Source organism: Bos mutus, chromosome 19 (genome assembly GCF_027580195.1).
Source record: "Bos mutus isolate GX-2022 chromosome 19, NWIPB_WYAK_1.1, whole genome shotgun sequence".
In the NCBI taxonomy this organism is placed as follows: domain Eukaryota; kingdom Metazoa; phylum Chordata; class Mammalia; order Artiodactyla; family Bovidae; genus Bos; species Bos mutus.
The window spans coordinates 53616737-53636127 of NC_091635.1; the positions used below are offsets into that span (position 1 = coordinate 53616737).

Sequence of the window (19391 nt, forward strand, 5' to 3'; positions counted from 1 at the left end):
CAACACTTAAAGTTTACTGTGTGAGACTTCCTTTCCCCATGAGATGAACTGTGGCTTGGAGACTCTCTTTGGGTCTCTGCTTTCATGACTAAATGATGTGTTTCTCTGTCTAGCTATCATTGCTAGTTTAACTCCTCCAGAAAGTTTTTTTTTTTTTTTTTGAGCAAGGAAGATTTTATTCAAGACTACTGAAATTGAGTTAAGACTATTGCAATAGAGGAGGGAGATTGGATTCAACACCCTCGAGGCAAAAGGCGGAGGAATTTTAAGCAGTGGGGTAAGCTGATGGTGATGTACTACAGAACTTTAGGTGGGGGATTGATCAATGTGAATAGGACATCAACATTTGTTAACTGTGTGTGTCTGCTCAGTCCTGTCTGACTTTTTGTGACCTCCTTTGACCGTAGCCCACAAGGCTCCTCTGTCTATGGGATTCTCCAGGCAAGAATACTGGAGTGGGTTGCCATTTCCTACTCCAGGGGATCTTCCTGACCCAGGGATCAAATCTGCATCTCTTGTGTCTCCTGCATTGGCAGGCGGATTCTTTACTACTGAGCTACCCTCAAGAGAGATCTTGATTCCTGCCTTTGCCAGCACTTCAGGAAGACTGGAGGCCGGACAGTTATCATCATAGCAACACACCCCATAACCACCTCATCGAACAACAAATTCATCAAACTTACCCATTCATACACATCCTTTGCTTCTTTTAGATATGATCTTTACTGCAATTCTTGGTGAAAGCTGTCCTGCACCTAGACTTCCCGTCCCCTTGTATAAAAAATTGCCTCCTTTAGCATGAAAAAAAAAAAAAAAAAACTTCAGATCATACAATTTTGTACATATGTGCTTTCAAAAGCCTTCAATAAAATGCTCAATTTATAAAAGAAAACTGTAAGGTAAGTGATTTATAATACAATGATGTAACTTTATATATAAACATTTGGGAAAGACTACGGCAGAGGACGTGACCAAGCGGTCAGATGCACTAAGAATTGATGCTTTTGAAGTGTGGTGTTGGAGAAGACTCCTGAGAGTCCCTTGGACTGCAAGGAGATCCAACCAGTCCATTCTGAAGGGGATCAGCCCTGGGATTTCTTTGGAGGGAATGATGCTAAAGCTGAAACTCCAGTACTTTGGCCACCTCATGGGAAGAGTTGACTCATTGGAAAAGACTCTGATGCTGGGAGGGATCGGGGGCAGGAGGAGAAGGGGACGGCAGAGGATGAGATGGCTGGATGGCATCACTGACTCGATGGACGTGAGTCTGGGTGAACTCCGGGAGTTGGTGATGGACAGGGAGGCCTGGCGTGCTGCAATTCATGGGGTCGCAGAGAGTCGGACACGACTGAGTGACTGAACTGAACTGAACTGAACTGAACGGCAGAGGATGTACCCAAGCGGTCAGACGCACTAACACGTGTAGTCACCCTTCAGGTGACACTGCAAATGCAGACTGACCGGTTGATGGCTGGCCTTCGATGGCTCGCTTCTCTGAACCGGTGAAGTGCTTGGTAAACTTCTGAATGAAGCAAAGCATGCTCTCCTCTTTGTTGCACAGTCGTTACCTTCCTGCCAAAGCTGTGAATTGAAATTCTGCAAAACATACTTGGAGCGGATTGTAAAACAAAAGTAGACCAAAGTCCCAGATAACTACAGATTGGTTTCTCATCTACATGGATATCCTGGGGGACCCTTTGAGGCAGCACCCACATTGTGTGGGACCCAGGTCAAGTCATCCTTATCCGGGACTGTCCTACACATCATGGCATCCACAGCTTGGGCCCTGTTTGCTAAGGGGCAGTGGTGCCCTGTGACCACCAGGATGGCCCACAGATTTCCCAAATACCCACATGACAACCTCTTGGAGGGCATCGGAAAGGGCAGTAATATGTTTGAGGAGCAGGGACACGGTCGGGCTTGTAGTGCTGCATGCCCACTCGGGTAGCTGTTGAGGGGTGGGCAGAGAGAGGTCACTGGAGGCTCTGGCAGAGGTGCAGGCAAAAGGTCAGCAGGGGGAGGGCACTGGGGCAGGTCTCCGGGCGCAGCAGAGCCTGGCACACCCTGTGGGCTGGGAAGCCTTCAGGCCCACAGACCACTGATCCGTGTGGGAGGGGGCAGGCAGGGCTGGAGCAGGCAGGGGTAGGAGTTGGGCTCTGGTAAAGAACGAGATTCACTCTGGCCTGCAGTTCCCCAGAGCTGGGACCACTGGGACCGTTGGTATCAGAGCCCTGAACCATCAGCTGCCCCTAGAGCCCCACACCAGCTGCCTGATTATTGTAGGCTCAGCTTGGACACAGAGCCTCACTTCCCAGTGGAGAAGAAAAGGATGCCAGACAGAGGTAGATGCAGCTGCCCCTAGGACTCCGAGCGGCTGCAGTTCCTTCCTGTCTCGGTCTGCAGGCCCTGCCGTCCTGCCCCTACATGCGGCACATCTGTGTCTTCCAGGGCCTGGAGTACGAGGACAGCGGGCAGAGGGGCCGGCTCAAGGAGCTCTCAGGCTGGATTCCCAGGCTGGCCCTGCCCCGCCTGCCTGACCTAGCCGGGCCCCACCTCTGCGGGCACGGCGAGGACGGTCTCCAGCCCCAAGAGGCCCGGCTTTACAGCCCTTACAAATCAGAACTTCTTGCTTCTGACTTCTCGCCCCTGTTTCCCCTTGCGGGTGTGTTCAAGGAAATATCTACAGTCAGAACTTACGGAAAGACAACTTAAATCTTTCTTGAGGTGCTTCAAAAAATTCCAAATGACGATTCTATTTAAATTTTCTTGAGAGAGAAAGCGAGCTTGGAAGGCTACATAGATCTTAGAGCAACCTAACGAGGGAGGTGCTGTTGTCTCATTTCTTACCCACACACACAGATACAGACACACTACACACACACACACACACACACACACACACACACACACACACACATGCACACACGCACTTCACAGTTACTGCTCTCTCCTTTCTCCTTCTAATCCCAGCTCTTGCCGGCTCTTGTCTTTCTCCCCACCCCTCCCTTTACACATCATTTCATTTCTCTTTTGTCTGTTACGGGGGCTCCTGTCTTGGGCAGGACAGTTCTCCCCTCACTCCAAATCTGCACAGCTGAGACCCAGACTGGCAAAGATGCCATGCTCCTTGGAGGGTGTGGGAACAGGCAGGCACTCAGAAGAAAGGCTAGCTTTTTATACGGTCATTCATTGACAGTGGTGACGTCAACCTCAATCGGGTTAGACTTCCTATGACACCACGTTTCCACAGACCCTGGACACACACCAACCTTCCTATGCCCTCACAGAAATAGCCACACATGCTGCTTTCCATAATCCCCTTCACCTAAGTCTCTCGTGCGCATTTTTACATTTCTTCAATATCAAGTACTGATATTCATAGCCATGACTCTGATTAGTGCAAGACGTCAAAGCACCTTTTGAATCATTAAAGAAAGATTAAATTACATTCAGGATAGTTTCAGCATGAAGTGTAGCTGAACTAATTCAGATTCTCTGAAAATTGGCAATATGATAAATTGCAACTTTACACAAGCCAGAGTGTTCAGCAGAGCTGGGCCACTCTAAGCCGTGAGGCCACAGGAACCTGTAAACACACAGGAAGGTCTGGGCAGGAGACAGAGCTGCAGCCCCAACCAGCCAAATGCTGTCACTACCCCGTAAATCTCCCAGAAACTCAAACAGCCGTTAACATTTGCTGACGCTGTAAGTGATGCTCTCATAATCACTGCCATGGGTTGGCCATGGACAGGGTCATTTGGTTAATGCAGGATTCCATCTTCATTGCTCTGTAACTAGTTCTTAATCAGCAGTGATTGTTAAGCTGGGATACTGTGGGCTGGCTCTCCTGTTCTTTCCTCAGAGAGTGCCCGCTGACATGTCACAGCAATTAACCTGCGGGAGAGGTGGCAAGGGCAGCCGGAGAGCCTGGCGGCTTGGTGCAGCCCCAAGCCTCTTCCTCTCCCCAGCGGGGGCGCTCTGACCCACAGCCACCTTCAGAGAGTTGCTGGAGGGCATCGGCAGATGAGGGACCCTCTCAAAGAGGCATCTATTCCAACTGTTGCTTTCGACCTGCTCAACAGTTTTAATTTTGCTTCCCTGGTGGCTCAGATGGTAAAGCGTCTGCCTGCAGTGCGGGAGACCTGGGTTCGATCCCTGGGTTGGGAAGATCCCATGGAGAAGGCAATGGCAACCCACTCCAGTAATCTTGCCTGGAAAATCCCATGGACAGAGAGGAGCCTGGTTGGCTACAGTCCATAGGGTCGCAAAGAGTCGGACACAACTGAGCGACTTCACTTTCACTGTCTTTCAGGATGTAGAGGAGATGATGAATCATCTAGCTATTATGTAATCAGTTCTGATCATCAAAGAAAAATTGATTGGAAGTGATAAGAATCTTCGAGAGGCTTCCCTGGTGGCTCAGTGGGAAAAAAATTTGCCTGCCAGTGCAGGAGATGCAAGTTTGATCCCCAGCACAGGAAGATCCTGTGTGCTGAGGGACAGCTGAGCCTGTGAGCCACAACTGCTGAGTGTGTGCTCTAGAGCACCCCCAGGGCTGGGGGCAGCTACTGAGCCCACGTGGCCCAACTGCTGACGCCTGAGCGCTTAAGAGTCTGTGCTTCACAACGAGAGAAGCCACCGCAATAAGAAGCCTGCACGCCGTAACTAGAGAGTGGCCCTCGCTCTCCACGACTAGATAAAAGCCTGAGCAGCAACTAAGAAACAGGCCCAGCACAGCCACAAATAATTAATTAATTAAAATAAAAAAGAGGACCTTGGCAAAAGTGTCTTTATAATATTATATAGTAAGAGCAGAGATATATAATGTAAGAGCAGAGATGGGGAAGTCTTAACTTTCTTCTTAAGGGAAGGCAGAATATAAAACATTCAGAAATAATATATAGTCATTTCTCCACATTACAAGATTTTGAAAGGGAAGATGAGGAGAGAAGTTGGGTGTTCCAGGATTTCCCAGGCAAAGATACTGGCATGGGTTGCCATTTCCTTCTCCAGGGCATCCTCCTGACCTAGGGATCGAGCCCACGTCTCCATCCCCCACATTGCAGGCGGTCTCCTGCATTGAAGGTGAATTCTTTTACCACTGAGCCACCGGGGAAGCCCAGAGAAGCTGAGGGAGCTATTAAAAATGCACTTCTGGTTGGGCAGTCTCCATGAGCCTCTTGAAGAAGACATGGGAAATATTCCTCAAGATCCCTGTGATGGCTCTACAAGTTTTCCAAAAAGACTAAACACGACATTTTTAGCAGCTGTATAAAGCAGCAACATAAAGCAGCAGCTTTTTAGCACCCTAAGTGAAAGTTGCTCAGTCGTGTCCGACTCTTTGTGACCCCATGGACTGTATAGTACATGGCATTCTCCAGGCCAGGATACTGGAGTGGGTAGCTGTTCCTTCTCCAGGGGATCTTCCCAACCCAGGGACTGAACCCAGGTCTCCCACATTGCAGGCGGATTCTTAACCGTCTGAGCCACAAGGAAAACCCTTATTTTATAGCAGTAGGTACTATATGGCTGTGGTTCAGTCACTAAATTGTGTCTGACTCTTTGCAACCCCATGAACTGCAGCATGCCAGGCTTCACTGTCCTTCACTATCTCCCAGAGTTTGCTCAGACTCGTGTCCATCAAGTCGGTGATGTCCATCCAACCATCTCATCCTCTGTCTTCCCCTTCTCCTCTTGCCCTCAGTCTTTCCCAGCATCAGGATCTTTTCCAACAAGTACTATAGCTCCTCGCACTTTCTGTCAGACTAATGAGAGTAAATTATTTTACTTCCCACTTTATTTGTGATTTTGAGCATGTTTTCACATGCTTCGTAGGTTGAGCCATTTGGATTGACTCTTCCACAAGTCACCTATTCCTGTCTTTTACCCATTTATCTATTGGGTTGCCTTTGTCTTATCAATTCATATGAACTCTATGTATACTAATCTTTGTCCTCTACATTGGGAAAAAATGCTTTGTTCCCAAATTTGTCATTGGTCTATTTTAAATTTAAGTTTCTTTATCACATGTAAAGTTTAGGGTTTTTAGTGTTAAAGGTTTTTATAATATATTTTCTTCCATGGCTTTTGGATTTTAGGTTAAAAGCCCCTAGATTATGAATGGATGATGCAGATTTTCTTGCAAGAATCTTTTTTCAAGTTTTACATTTAAATCCTTAATCCATCTGGAATTTATTTTTATGAATAATGTAAGTTGGAAGTCAACTTCTATTTTGCTCTCATTGAAAAACCAGTTGTGTTTGTATTCTATATTATGTAATCTATCCTTTTTCAACAAAATTAAACTACTCATTACATTAATCATACGCTATTAAATTCTTCTATATACAAGATCTATTTCTGGATAAATAATTCTATCTCACTAATCTATTTGACTTTTTCTGAACTTTTGCCACACTGATGAGTAAAGTGACTTAGGTAATCTTGACATCCAGTAATACAGATAACATTTATTATCCTTTTAAATACTTTTCTTGCTATTTGAGGGTCATTTATTCTTTTTTGTAACTTGAAGATTTATTTAAACAGTTAAAAATTCTGTAATGGTTTTTATAATTGTGTTTTCAGTACAGTATATATAAAATTGGGGAGCACTGATGTTTTATATCTCTCCATTCAAGAATGTGATCTTTCCATTTTTTCAGATCTTGTCTTATGGTCTTTAATAGTACTTTATAATTTGCTTATTACAGATTATATTCTTTTCTTATATAATTTATCCCTAAATATATATTTTTATTTTCAATATTAGGTACTTCTTATTGGATAGAAGTTCAACTGATTTTTGTATATTTATCTTATAGCCAGTCGCCTTACCAAAGTTTTACACCAATCTCAGTAGCAATTTTTATGTGTTTTCTAAAAACTTGAAATTTCTAGGAATACTGTCGTATCTTTATCTTTTCCTCCTAATGTTTATATGACTTTTTTATCTTATTGTTTTCTCTAGATCCTCAAAGATAATATTAAATACTTACAGTGATAGCAGCAGCTCTACAAGTGTCTTATTTTAATTGAAATAGGTTTGGTGTTTCACTGCTGAGGATAATTGCCATTGGGTTGGGTAGATAGTCTTATATAGTATGTAATTCCTTTCTGTTGTAACTTTCCAAGATTTTATTAGGAATAACCATTATATTTTCAAATACTTTGTTGAGCATACTGTTCTGATCCTATTTTTTCTCCTTTATCTTGCCAATGTAACAGATTATGCTGATAGTTTTCTTAGTATTGAAATATCTTGCAACCTTGAAATAAATGGTACTTAATCACAGTATATTACACTCTTGATATATTGCTGGATTTTCTTTGAGAACACTGTATTTAGAATTTTTGCATCTGAGCTCCTAAGTCTGTAGATGTATTTTTGGTCTTATATCTATATTGGGTTTTGACATCAAAGCTATGTTAGCTTTATAAAACAGATAGAAGAGCTTTTTATATTTTTAAAATCTTCTTAAATAGTTCAAAAACATTGGAATTATTAGTTAGATGAAACTCATTTGTAAACCCATTTGTACCTAGTCTATATTTCAATATTATATCTTTAATTACTTTTTTGCTATCTTCTCAGTATTAAATTTATTTTGACTTTCTACATCTCACCAGTTTCAGTAACTTATATAGCAGATAGGAAATTTTCAAATTCATCAAAATTTTTAGATTTGTTGTCATAAGTATTCTTTTCTGTTACTTGTGGCTGTTTCCTTTCTTGTTCCTTATGTTGTTTATTTTTGCTCTTTTCTCTCTTATTTAGGATGATTTGTCTATTTTATTGGCATTAGGAAATATCCAACTTTTGGAGTTATTTATCCCTTCTATGCCTTTGTTGTTTTCTATTTTATAGCTTTCAGCTTCTATCAGTTGCATCATTCTAGTTTTTTAGGCACTTTTTGCTAGGTTAAGATGAATAACAATATACCATTTTTCCACTGAAGGCATTTTAAAGCTATGCATTTTCCCGAGTACAGCTTTTGCTGTGTGTTATAGGTTCATGGATGACAGAGGATGAGATGGCTGGATGGCATCACTGACTCAATGGACATGAGTCTGAGTGAACTCCGAGAGTTGGTGATGGACAGGGGGGCCTGGCATGCTGGGATTCATGGGGTTGCAAAGAGTCAGACACAACTGAGAGACTGAACTGAACTCAACTGACTGATAGGTTCATGTATAATGTGCGTTTTTTGCTGCTTTCTAGACAAGTTATGTTTTCTTTAATTTTCCTCTTTGATCCAAGGATGGGATGTATGGCATTGTGCTTCTTAATTACTGTGGAACTATAATGGTTATAGCCATACTTTGTTTCTAATTTTATTGGATTATGATAAAGGAATGTACACTATAAAATTGCTACTTTTTAAAGTTAATTAATATTAGTATTAGTAATTATTGTTCACAATTAATTAAAAATAACAATATTTATTATTTTGGCTGAGTATTGATTGTTGTACATATGGATATAAAACAAAAATGTACATTTTTTTAAAAGATGCTATGTGATCTTTTGCTAATTGCATTATTCCTCCATGTCTTTATTTTTGTCTGTTGAAAATATCTAGTTCTGAGAAAGGTGTACTAGAATCTCCTTGGCAGTGAAAGCTCAGAGTCCTAAGCACTAAATGGCCAGGGAATTCCCCAGTTCTTTAGCTAGAGTCTTTTATCATTACAGAATACTCTGTGGAGTGCTTTCAAAGTTAAATACCACCCTCGTCTAATATTGGCATTTCACTTCGTGCCCTTTTTTGTTTGCATTTGCCTATTTCCTCTTTGCCACCCCTTTGTTTTCATCTTTCTTTATCATTTAAGTGAGTTTTCATGATGGCACATTGCCGGGTTCTGCTTTTCTAAACACATCCCTCTGTTTTGTAGTGGCAGCAAATTCAATCCATTCTCATTTGTTAGATAATGATGGATTCCCTTGACCAAATTCCTTACTTTGCTTATTATACTTGTATTTATCTTAACAGTGGCATTTCTTGTTTTTCCAAGTTTTCGCTTAGCTTCCTATTCTATGTATTTTTCTATTCCTCCCTGAAGTTTGGTTTTCTCTGTGATTGATATTTTTCTGCCTCTTTTGGGGTACAGTTCATGGGCTCAGGCAACCAGGCATACTCAACACTGGTAACTGACCTTTGTTACCAGGCTTGAGCCCAGGGGCAGGATGTCCTGGGTTCTCAGTTCTGCCACTCAGCAGTAGTAGTGAAAGTGAAGTCGCTCAGTCGTGTCCGACTCTTTGCGACCCGTGGACTGTAGCCCACCAAGCTCCTCCGTCCATGGGATTCTCCAGGCAAGAATACTGGAATGGGTTGCCATTTCCTTCTCCAAAGCAGTAGTAGAACCATACCCAAATCACCTGCCCTCCTTGATCAGGAAAACATGGGCAGTTGGTGCTCCTGCTTCCCACTCTCTCCTTAGGCTTCGGACTAGGTTTTGGGCTGAGCAATCAAAAATGATCTGAGAAAATGATCTTTTCCATGTCTTTGGCCCATTCCTCTCAGAATGCTAGGAAGCCATTTCTCAAATACGCTCTTACAGGTCTTCCATTTCTGTGGGACAGCAGGGTTTATGTTATACTTTCCTTCTCTCCTGTCCTCAATTTAACAAAACACTGCAGAATGCTGAGGCTTTGCCTTTGGACACACAAGAGGTGGGCTAGATACCAAACTCTCCTGTCTCCAGGCTTAAATAAAGAGAGGAACCTTCTACCATCTTTTCTCAGCACTTGGTGTAGCAGAAATGTCCATATGATAAAGCTGGAATAAACAGGAGACAGGAAATTGGAAGAGGGATCCACAGAAGACATGCCCTGGGGACTATGGCTTATACTCAAGGTCTTGAGGAAGCAGCTACAAACCTATACTTCATTGCTTACAAATCACCTTGCTGCTGCTACTGCTGCTAAGTCGATTCAGTCATGTCCGACTCTGTGCGACCCTATAGATGGCAGCCCACCAGGCTCCCCCATCCCTGGGATTCTCAAGGCAAGAACACCGGAGTGGGCTGCCATTTCCTTCTCCAATGCATGAAAGTGAAAAGTGAAAGTGAAGTCGCTCAGTCATGTCCGACTCTTTGCGACCCCATGGACTGCAGCCCACCAGGCTCCTCCATCCATGGGATTTTCCAGGCAAGAGTACTGGAGTGGGTTGCCATTGCCTTCTCCGACAAATCACTCTAAAAGCCAAGAAATCCCTCTGGCTCAGATCTGGTTTAGATCATGTCTTGACTGCTCCCACCAGGTCTTGGGACTTGCCCTCAACAAACTAAATCTTAATTCTGTTTTCTCTCAGCCATGAGAAGTATCTGTTTCTACATCTCTAACTTTCTGATTCTACAACATTCATGTCATTAGGCAAAACTCTGAACTCCTCGAGGGCAAACGCAAGGTTCCTTCAGCCCCTACTCAAGAGACACAGAAGTTGGTTCACTGCCTTCTCCTGCAGGCAGCTGAGAACTCACTGAGGCCAGCCACTTCAACTGTGTGAGTGAGCCACCTCAACTGCTCTCAACTGCGTGAGCCAGCCACCTCAACTGCTCCTGCACACTTCCACCGTCTGAGTCCTGCGATGTCACAGGGCCATGGTGCTTATTTCCTGCTCACCCATGGGTTCTGAGGTGCTCTCTACCTGGTCTTCCACTGCAATGCTTTCTTATCGCGTCGTAAAATAGTTGCACAATGGAAAAGATACATGCATATATATACTTATATATATATGAGTGTGTACAGCAGAAAGTAACACAACATTGTAAATCAGCTATGCTTCAATAAAATAATCACCACACATACACACACGAAAGTTCCACAGGCTCCCTGGGGACAGGGTGAGGGCTGCTTCTATGCTGGAGGCCCCGTGACCCGGCTGAGGGGTTGACGTAGGAGGCAGATGGGCCCCCTCAGGGTAAAGCAATTGGAGATTCATTCTCTACTGACCCAAACTCCAAGACGAGAATAGCAGGACAACTAAGGGAAAAGGCTGGGCCCTCCCCAGGCCACGTACCTCTCATTCCCAAAGTCAGGAGGACTGCCCCTCCCCCCTGCCGCCACCACCACATATGCACAGAAAAGGCTCCTTGCAGGCCAGAAGAGGAGCCGTGTGAATGGATGCTCTACCCAGATGCCACTGCGGTAGGACCCATCTTAGCTAAGAGATGTGTAAGCACATGTGGGAGGATCCTGAGATATACCAAATATGGACTGTGAACCAGGCAGATTAGAATGACTGGCTAGAGGAAACTGGAAGAAATACCCCATAATAGTGTCAGGGGAAGCACACTGACTGAAACCGCCCTCCCTGGCCAGGCACCATAGTAACCATTTGCATGCGTTGTTTTACGACAGGAGGTCCTGGTAAGGAACACGGAACTAATAAGCCTCCACCAACTGGAAGAGTTCGGGAAAGGTTAAAAGGAGACACCACCTGTCCGCTCACCTCCCAGAATCCTTCTCTCTGGCATCCATCTTGGCTGAACAAGGCTGCACCACCAGGACGGACTCTGAGTCAGAATGATTGGCTAAGGAAACCCAGAAACTAATCCCATCACCATAAAACCCGAGCCACGTGGGAGAGCTGTTCTCCTGGGTTCCCTTACCCTACTGCTCTCCACCCGGGTGCCCTTTCCCAATACAATCTCTTGCCTTGTCAGCGCATGTGTCTCCTCGGGCAATTCATTTCCGGGTGCTAGATAAGAACCCAGTTTCGGGCCCTGAAGGGGTCCCCCTTCCTGCAACAATAGTAATTCAAACTGCTATGAGGATGCGACTCAGAGACTCACTCTCCCGGAGTCCGCTCGTGTGTCTACCCAAATGTACTGTGTGTGTTTCCCCTCTTGATAAATACTATACTTGCTACACTACCTTCCATCTTTGTGGAAATTCTTTTCAGCAAAGCCGAAGGGCCAGGGCCCTTGTCACTGACCACTGGGTCTAGTGGATAGGATCCGGCGCTCTCACCACCGTGACCTGGCCTCAGTCTCTGGCTGGCAATCTAGGCCTTGCTTCAAGCAGTTGCAGGCTGAGGCCACCCAAGATCAGGGTGACAGAAGGCAGGTGTGACCAGTGACACCCTCCCCTCCCCAATCCCCAGCTCCGCTCTCCCACCGAGCCCTCCTCCACATGGGTATTGTTTTGTATTGTTCAGTTACTCAGTAGTGTCCAACTCTATGTGGCCCCATGGACTGGAGCCCACCAGGCTCCTCTGTCTATGGAATTTTCCAGGCAAGAATACTGGAATGGGTTGCCATTTCCTACTCCAGAGGGTCTTCCTGTCCATACGTGAAAGAACATCAAACAACTCTGTTCAAAACAGTTTATTTTATTTTATTTTTGTCAGACAAACACATTGATTTCTGGACCACAGTAGAGGATGGAAACCTTTCACAAACTTATTTATTTGAAAATACAAATATAAAATTATACTTTCCACATCTGTGATGTGAGAGACTGCCATCCACATAGTAATTTTTTACAACAGGGCTTTAAGAAAGCCACACACAAAGACCTGAAAGATGCTTGAGATATATATATATATAGATACATATATATGTATATATATAAAAAAAATACTCACTACCAAAGTTGTCATCAGTTTCATACTAAAGTATAAAAGTAAGGGTGAGGTCAGCCACAGTGCTAGGGAAAGTTTTATTTAGATACATTGATGTCCACATGAAACGCTTAGACTTGCATCCTATTACATATGGAATTCCGAGTTTACAACACACCATGAACGGCAGATTGGCTAGCCCACGCTACTCAAAGGACACTCACAGATTCCACAGAGGATGGTACAGTATGTACAGAATACAGTAGCAGAGAGCCTTCTGGAAGGCTCTGGAAACTTTTGTCTCTCAGTCTCCATCCCCAGCCCCCCACGTGCCCCTTCCTCCTAGGAACAAACTCCTATCTGAGACAATACATTCTGATTATTTGATAGCCAAGTGTTTGGATTCAGGTTGCTTCCCCAGAGGGGTGGGTTTTTATGTATATATTTTTGTTTTAGTTTATTTACTTTTTTTTTTTTTTGTTTAAAAAAAAGAAAGAAAACAAACATTACGGTATTAAAGTATTGCTTAACGTACAGCGTCTCCTTGGGTAGTGTCTGTGCTCAGGACGGGGCTGAGCTGACTTCTGCTTCTTTTTGTTTGGAGTGGGGGGCCGGGTGGAGAGGGGTGGGGGGAGCCTGCCAGTGTCTCTCTTCCATGTGCTTGCCTGCATCTGTCCCTCTGCCCCCGCCCTCAACCCCCAACCCTGCTTCAGCCTTCCTTGGAAGATAGCCTGGCTTGCGAAGCACATTCAAGAAAGAAAAACATTCTTCCCTCCCCACCCAACTCCCCAGCCTCCCTCTGTCCCTGTGAGCCACTCCCAACCAATAGAGAGAAGTATGAGTTAGTGTTTCTTTTGTAAACAATTTCATATGCAATATAATACAGAAAGCATGGCTGACCTTCAATTAAAAAAATGTAGTAAACTATATTGCTTTATTCTTGATTATGCTGCAGTGAGTGAATGGCAGAATGAAGCAGTGTGGGTGGGTGGTGGTGGCTAAGTCCCTAGCCCTCGTTTGCACTAAAGATCAAAATAGGTTTTGTTTTTCTATTTGGAACCAAAAAAAAAAAATTTTTTTTTTTTTCCCAAAATCCCCAAATGAAAAAGAAACAAAAAAAAAAAAAAAAAAAAAAAACAAGAAACAAAACCAAAACAAAATTGAAAACAAAAACTGAACACCTTTCAGGTCATTAGAACCAACAATTACCCAATGATTTTTATACTAGTCTAGCAAGATGTGTGTAACATTCACTGGCTGTGAATTGCTGTGCAGTGAAACATTAAATTGACAGCAATAGAGCCATGCTACCTTAAAGTCCAAGCTACGAGTTCAAATTAAGATGAAGGTTATGAAGGAGAGAAACGCAAAGGCCTGTTGGGACTTCGTTTGAATCAAGCCCATGAACGACTGGGATAGAGTGAGGCTGTCTGGTTTTCCCAGTGGGTGTGAGGAAGGCCACAGACCAGGGGTGCAAGCTCCTGGAGAGGAGACCCAGAACTCGGTCATCCCCGTCAGCTCCACGTCCAGGGAGAACCAGGAATCGGTCCAGGAGCTTATGTGCCCACTCTCCCCCGAGTGGGAGGAGAGGAGTCTGGGGGCCCCAGGCAGATGGATCTAGAAGCCAGAAAGTCACCCGGTGGCTGCTTTATGATTCCGGGGAAAAGCCATCAGCCAAGAGGGTTTCTCCCCCAGGGAAGGCGGAAGGTGGTTCCCATGTTCGCCATTGAGCTTAACTGACACAAAGACAAGGCTGAACATCAGTGCTAAAATAATTTACAAAAATCTTTCAAAATGGACTTCTAGATGAGTGGGGGACTAATGTGAACCTTAACCTAGGTAGCCACATTAAAACATATCAGATTTCCACGAGATTTGTGCTATGGGCTACTGGGTCTCTTCAAAAGGTATTATAAACATCTAAAACATATTCACACAGATTATCAATTTCTTCTGAGCATTCTTAAAAAAATATTTTTTTCTCTTAGTAAAATCATTTTAATATACCATGCCTCCCTCTTTTAAAAAATAAATTAAAAAAATCCAGTTTTGCATATCTAGCATTAGCATTTAAGGTAGTATGGCACACCCCTTCACAGCTGGGGGCGGTGGGGTGGGAATCTACAAAACGCCGTAGAGTCTACCGGCATCTGAACATCGTGAGACCTTGGGTTAGTTGAAACCACATCAGATCAGCAAAAATAAAATGAAAACTTGAAATTGAAAAAAAAAAATGAAAGGAAAAAACTGCCCCAAAATTATTAGCATTTTTTTTTCATAAATAAGAGAAAGTTCTATCCTTACTGGTCCTAAATCTGAATAACTATGTCTAATTTTTTTAAACCTTAATTACGTTATACCTATCAATATGTACTAGAAGAAAGAGGAGAAAAAAAGTCACTACACTAGTACCAGGACAGCACGCTTACAAGATAGCCATTTTATACAGTATTAACAGACAATGATCAACAAAGAGTCTTCTATGAGGTGATGGGGGATGCAGAGAAAGGAAGGCTAGTACAGTACATCACCAACATGGACAAAATAGTAATTAAATTCCCTAGTCTAGACACTGAATTTCTGGGAATTTATTGTCTCTTTTTTTTTTTTTTTTTTAAATAAAACTTCTATTTTGTTATTTTATTACTTGAACAAGTTTTGATATTTTAAAAGCGCCCAGCATTTTACTTAACCTGGTTGTTTGGAAATAAAAAAAGAAAGAAGGAAAAACAAACAAAAAAACAAACCTTCACCAAACAACCTAACATTTTATTGGAAAAAACAAAGAACATGATTTAAAAAAAAAAAAAAGATGTTTCTGTTTAATTAGAATTGAAAAAGGCTTTTTTTCTTTCTTTCTGAATTAGCATTTTGGAGCCTTTTGCTTGAAGATGCTTTTACCCTACCATGTCTGTGAATGTCTACATTAGTCTACTTTGTTAGTAAAATTTATAAAAATAGGAGTGCAGCAGCTCTTTATAATAAATGTCGCATTCAGTGTCTCATACTGGCTGTGCCTTAAGTACCAAATTTATAAACGTAACAATTTAAAAAATATTAATAAAACGTCAATATCACATTTTAAAAAAGAAAAAAATATATATCCACACTACAATATGTTTTAATGCCATCTATTGAGTTGTACTTCTATAGTTGCTGTTGCCGACCTATTACCAATATTAAAAAAAAGTTAAATTAAAAAATATCCTTCATCATAAGTATCTTTCCCCAACCGAGGACCATATATTATAACAGCCAAATGTTAAACATGTGCAAACAGGAAACGGTCAGTTTTTCCCACCAGTCACAGTGCAGCGATGTTTATACTTTTTACTTTTTAAAATTCTGTTTACATCTACAATAAATTAAAAAAAAAATTCTTTCATAGCCTCTCTGGTGATACTTGCAGCACTGAGGTATTAAAAAAAATATATAAACCAAAAGGTTGCTTTCCTAATTGGTAAATAGAAAGTGAATGGAGAAAAGATTTCATTAATGCAGGCTTATCCACTCCTGGCCCATGGGTCCCCGGAGCTGGGGGGCGGCTGGGGGGACAGGGGGAGGAGAGAGGCAAAGTGTCCTAGGGACCTTTGGAGGTGCTGAAATGATTGGACAATAGAAAATGATCAAATATTTAAAAATTAAGACTGAAAAAGAATGTCCCCCCACCCCTCCCCACCCAAGCCAAACCTGGTGTGCTTTGAAACATTAAATATGTTAAATATTAAAATTGTAGCTTTGTTTTTAAAAAACGTCTTGGGAAAAGCAGTTTTTCATATTTTAAATAAAAATCTAACTAGACGGTAACGTTGGAAGCTGTGCACAGACGAGAGGTTAATATGCTGGTATGACACTAATACAGTTCTTAGGTCTATCACACAGACAAGAGGAGCTAAACAGTGTTCTAACCTGTCCTGGGGTCGGCCTGGCAGCTGGGTGTTCATCCGTCTCAGTCACTGACTCGGTTACCATTCCTCCCCTCCTCCACCCACAGAGCATCAAACTGCCTGGGACCGACTCCCTCACAAAAATATTTTTGATTCTCTCTTTCTTAATAGTTTCTATGTAGTTAATGGAATTGTATTTACAACATTTCTTTTTTAGAATTCACAATTGCAAAAAACCTTATAATATCACCTCTTTCAACAGAAAAAAAGCACTTATAGAAAAGGAGGACACGCAAAACATTGTCGTCCTTACCTTATTGCCGAAAATAGATATACTTAGGTTAACAAAGAGACGCCACAAAAAAAGAACCGCTATAGAGTCTGTTCATTAGCCTACTACATCTCACTTCTTATACAATGCAGAGTAGAAAGTTGATGCCCACCTCCCGCTCGGCACTTCACAACCTCGCTTCTCTGTGTGTGCTCAAATTCCGCCTGAAAATTCATACAGTCTCAGAATTGATACCAAAATATTCAGAGTAATATTACCATCTCAGCATCCTTGAAAAGTGAGAACAGAATTAAACAAGCCAAAAAAAAAATTGTTTTAAGAAAAAAATAATACCTTAATATAACAATTATACTATGGTTAGCTTTTAACTAGATATTAAAGCTATATGACTACTGGACTAAGTCAAAATCACTACCAAATGTGATTCAAAGAGATTTAAAAGGAGAAGAGGGAAGAGAGAAGAGGGAGGGAAACCATCAAGAAAAACAAAAACAAAACAAAACCAAAATCATGGGATATATACACATTTAAAAGCTGTTGTCTTATATTACAGCAGATTCGTGAGATGATGAGATGCAGTCAACCCTCGATCCGAAGTGAGCCATCTCTGGTTGGGACGGGGAGTGAGGCTGGTGGGGGAACAGGTCTGATGACATCACCTAAATAAAGGGCCACTCAGAAACTTCGCCCAGTCTTGCCTGGACATCCAGGTATGCTCTGCAGGGCACAGGAGGTCGAGGACGTCCGGAAGAGAACACAAAGTCGGGGTGGGAGGAGAAAGAAGCAATGTCAGGCAGGCATACTGTTTACTCTGAACTTTTTAACCAGCATTTTCAGAGTATGACTACTTTGGGCTACTGAGGATGTTTGAAAGTGGCCAGGCTAATAACAGCTGACTGGGGTCACAGCCTGAGCCAAGCTTGATGCTGGGGAGAAAGAGGGCAGCTCTGTAGCTCATTTTGCTGGCTTGCTAATTTGCTGATTCGATACACTATGGTAGAGTTCTTGAGGCAATGGTGGAAACTGGGGTCAGCAGATGTGGTCACGCTGGGTTTGCAGCTGGAACGGTGAACTGCAGAGTGACTAGCACTGCCTTTTCTGGTTAAGAGTCTGTTTTCAAACATTAAACTAAATGTTTAAAAGTGTTTGCCTTTAGGAGACGCCTGTTAAGGACTGTTCATAACTAAAACTGCAAATTTCTACTTAAAAAAATCATATTACATACAAAAGACTCAAGGTCAGGACGCTTGTAAAAACATACACAACAAATAATAATCAGCTTTGGTCCTAGGAAATGAGAACAGGCCCAGGATTCACAGACTTGTTGATTGATTCTCCCTGAACTGACTGGGAGCCAGGGCCCCTCCTTTCAGGGATGGTGCTAAAGGGCTGAGGGTCATCTCTGCTGGGCATAGACTGTGTGTGTGTTTTTGGGAGGCCGTGTGACTCAACTGGCCCACTTAATCATTTTGGAGGGGCGAGTGGTTAGCTCCACTCTCTAGTCTGTTCCATCCTTTCGAGTCCTAAAGCTGGATGCGGGAGGCTGGGCTGCGAGCAGCCTCACCTCCCTCCACCCGCAGGGAAGCTCTGCAGAGGAGGGTGGGACGGAGGCGGCAGGGAGCCCTGCACCGCCCGCTGTTTTGGCAGGGAGGGAAGAGGCACTGGCAGCTGTCTGATCCCCGTGTCATCTGACCCCACAAGGGCGGGAGCCACCTTTAGCCCCCCACGTTCTTGGGTCCATCAGCCCGCCTTGCTCTCAGAGGAGCCTAGCTTTGCTGGGACCCCTAAACCCAGTTGAATTAGTCGTGAGTAGCTCTCCTTCACACTGTTAGTGGCCTCTGGCTCTGGCAGGCCAGCAATGGCTGGGTCAGTGCTGGAAGGGAAGTGGAGGCGAGGGGGTGAAGAGAACTCACACACGGGGTTTATTGGGTTAAGAGAGGCAGTTGCGTTAGTCGAGGTGATTCCTTAGAGCAATATTAGAGAAATCCAAGAGATGTACGGAGCTTGGCTCCACCTGGTCCCCCAGTTGGGCCCGCACTACTGGGTCCTGGCTGGCTCGGGGGCCTGGAGCAACCCTCGACAAGAGGAGCGTCCTGCTGACTGCAAACCAAAGTGGCAAATCCATCTCAGCTTTGCTTCTCCCAGAGGGACAAGTGCTCATGTCCCAGCTGGGATTTTGCAAGCAGGATCCACTCCCAGGCCTCAGCTGTGGCACTCTCTCTTCCGAAGAAACAGACTCTTGTCTCAAGACCCAAAACCAGCTAGCTCACACAGGCCACGCTGCGCTTCCACGAGAGAACCCCCTCTCCCTTCCTGGTGCTGTTCCGGAGAATGAGGGATACCCGTCTTCAATGAGAATGTGGAAAGAGGCTCCCTCACTGACTGCCCCAACCTCCCCTCTCCTCCACTCCACCCCTTCCATATCCCCATCAAAGTGATTTTAAAAATGTTTAATTAACTTGAGCTCAGTTTAAAAGGTTAGGAAACTGGCAGGGATCCAAATCCATGTAACGCAGGTGATGTCGTTAATTTAATTTGCTTTTCCTGCAGTAATCTGGATAATTACTCAGTAGTTACTGGCAAAAATGTTTTCTTTTCACTGAAAGATGGAGTCTGGCTGTCTCACTGCATGAACCCCACTGGCCGAGC

At 43.5% G+C, this 19391-nt stretch overlaps 1 protein-coding gene across 8 annotated transcripts in view; it reads right to left on the bottom strand.

Annotated features, from left to right (window-relative positions):
- Window positions 1–15150: 15150 nt before the first annotated feature.
- Window positions 15151–19391, bottom strand: part of MSI2 (musashi RNA binding protein 2) — a 403990-nt gene continuing 399749 nt past the window's right edge. For 7 of the 8 annotated variants that reach the window (XM_070357270.1, XM_070357268.1, XM_070357271.1 and 4 more), the window contains one exon: window positions 15151–17459. Coding sequence is in view for 2 of the 8 variants with exons in the window: in XM_070357271.1 (XP_070213372.1) it covers window positions 17398–17459 (62 nt within the window). In the remaining 6 variants the exon portion in view is untranslated. The remainder of the gene's footprint in view (window positions 17460–19391) is intronic. The other variant, XR_011461308.1, reaches the window with a different exon arrangement.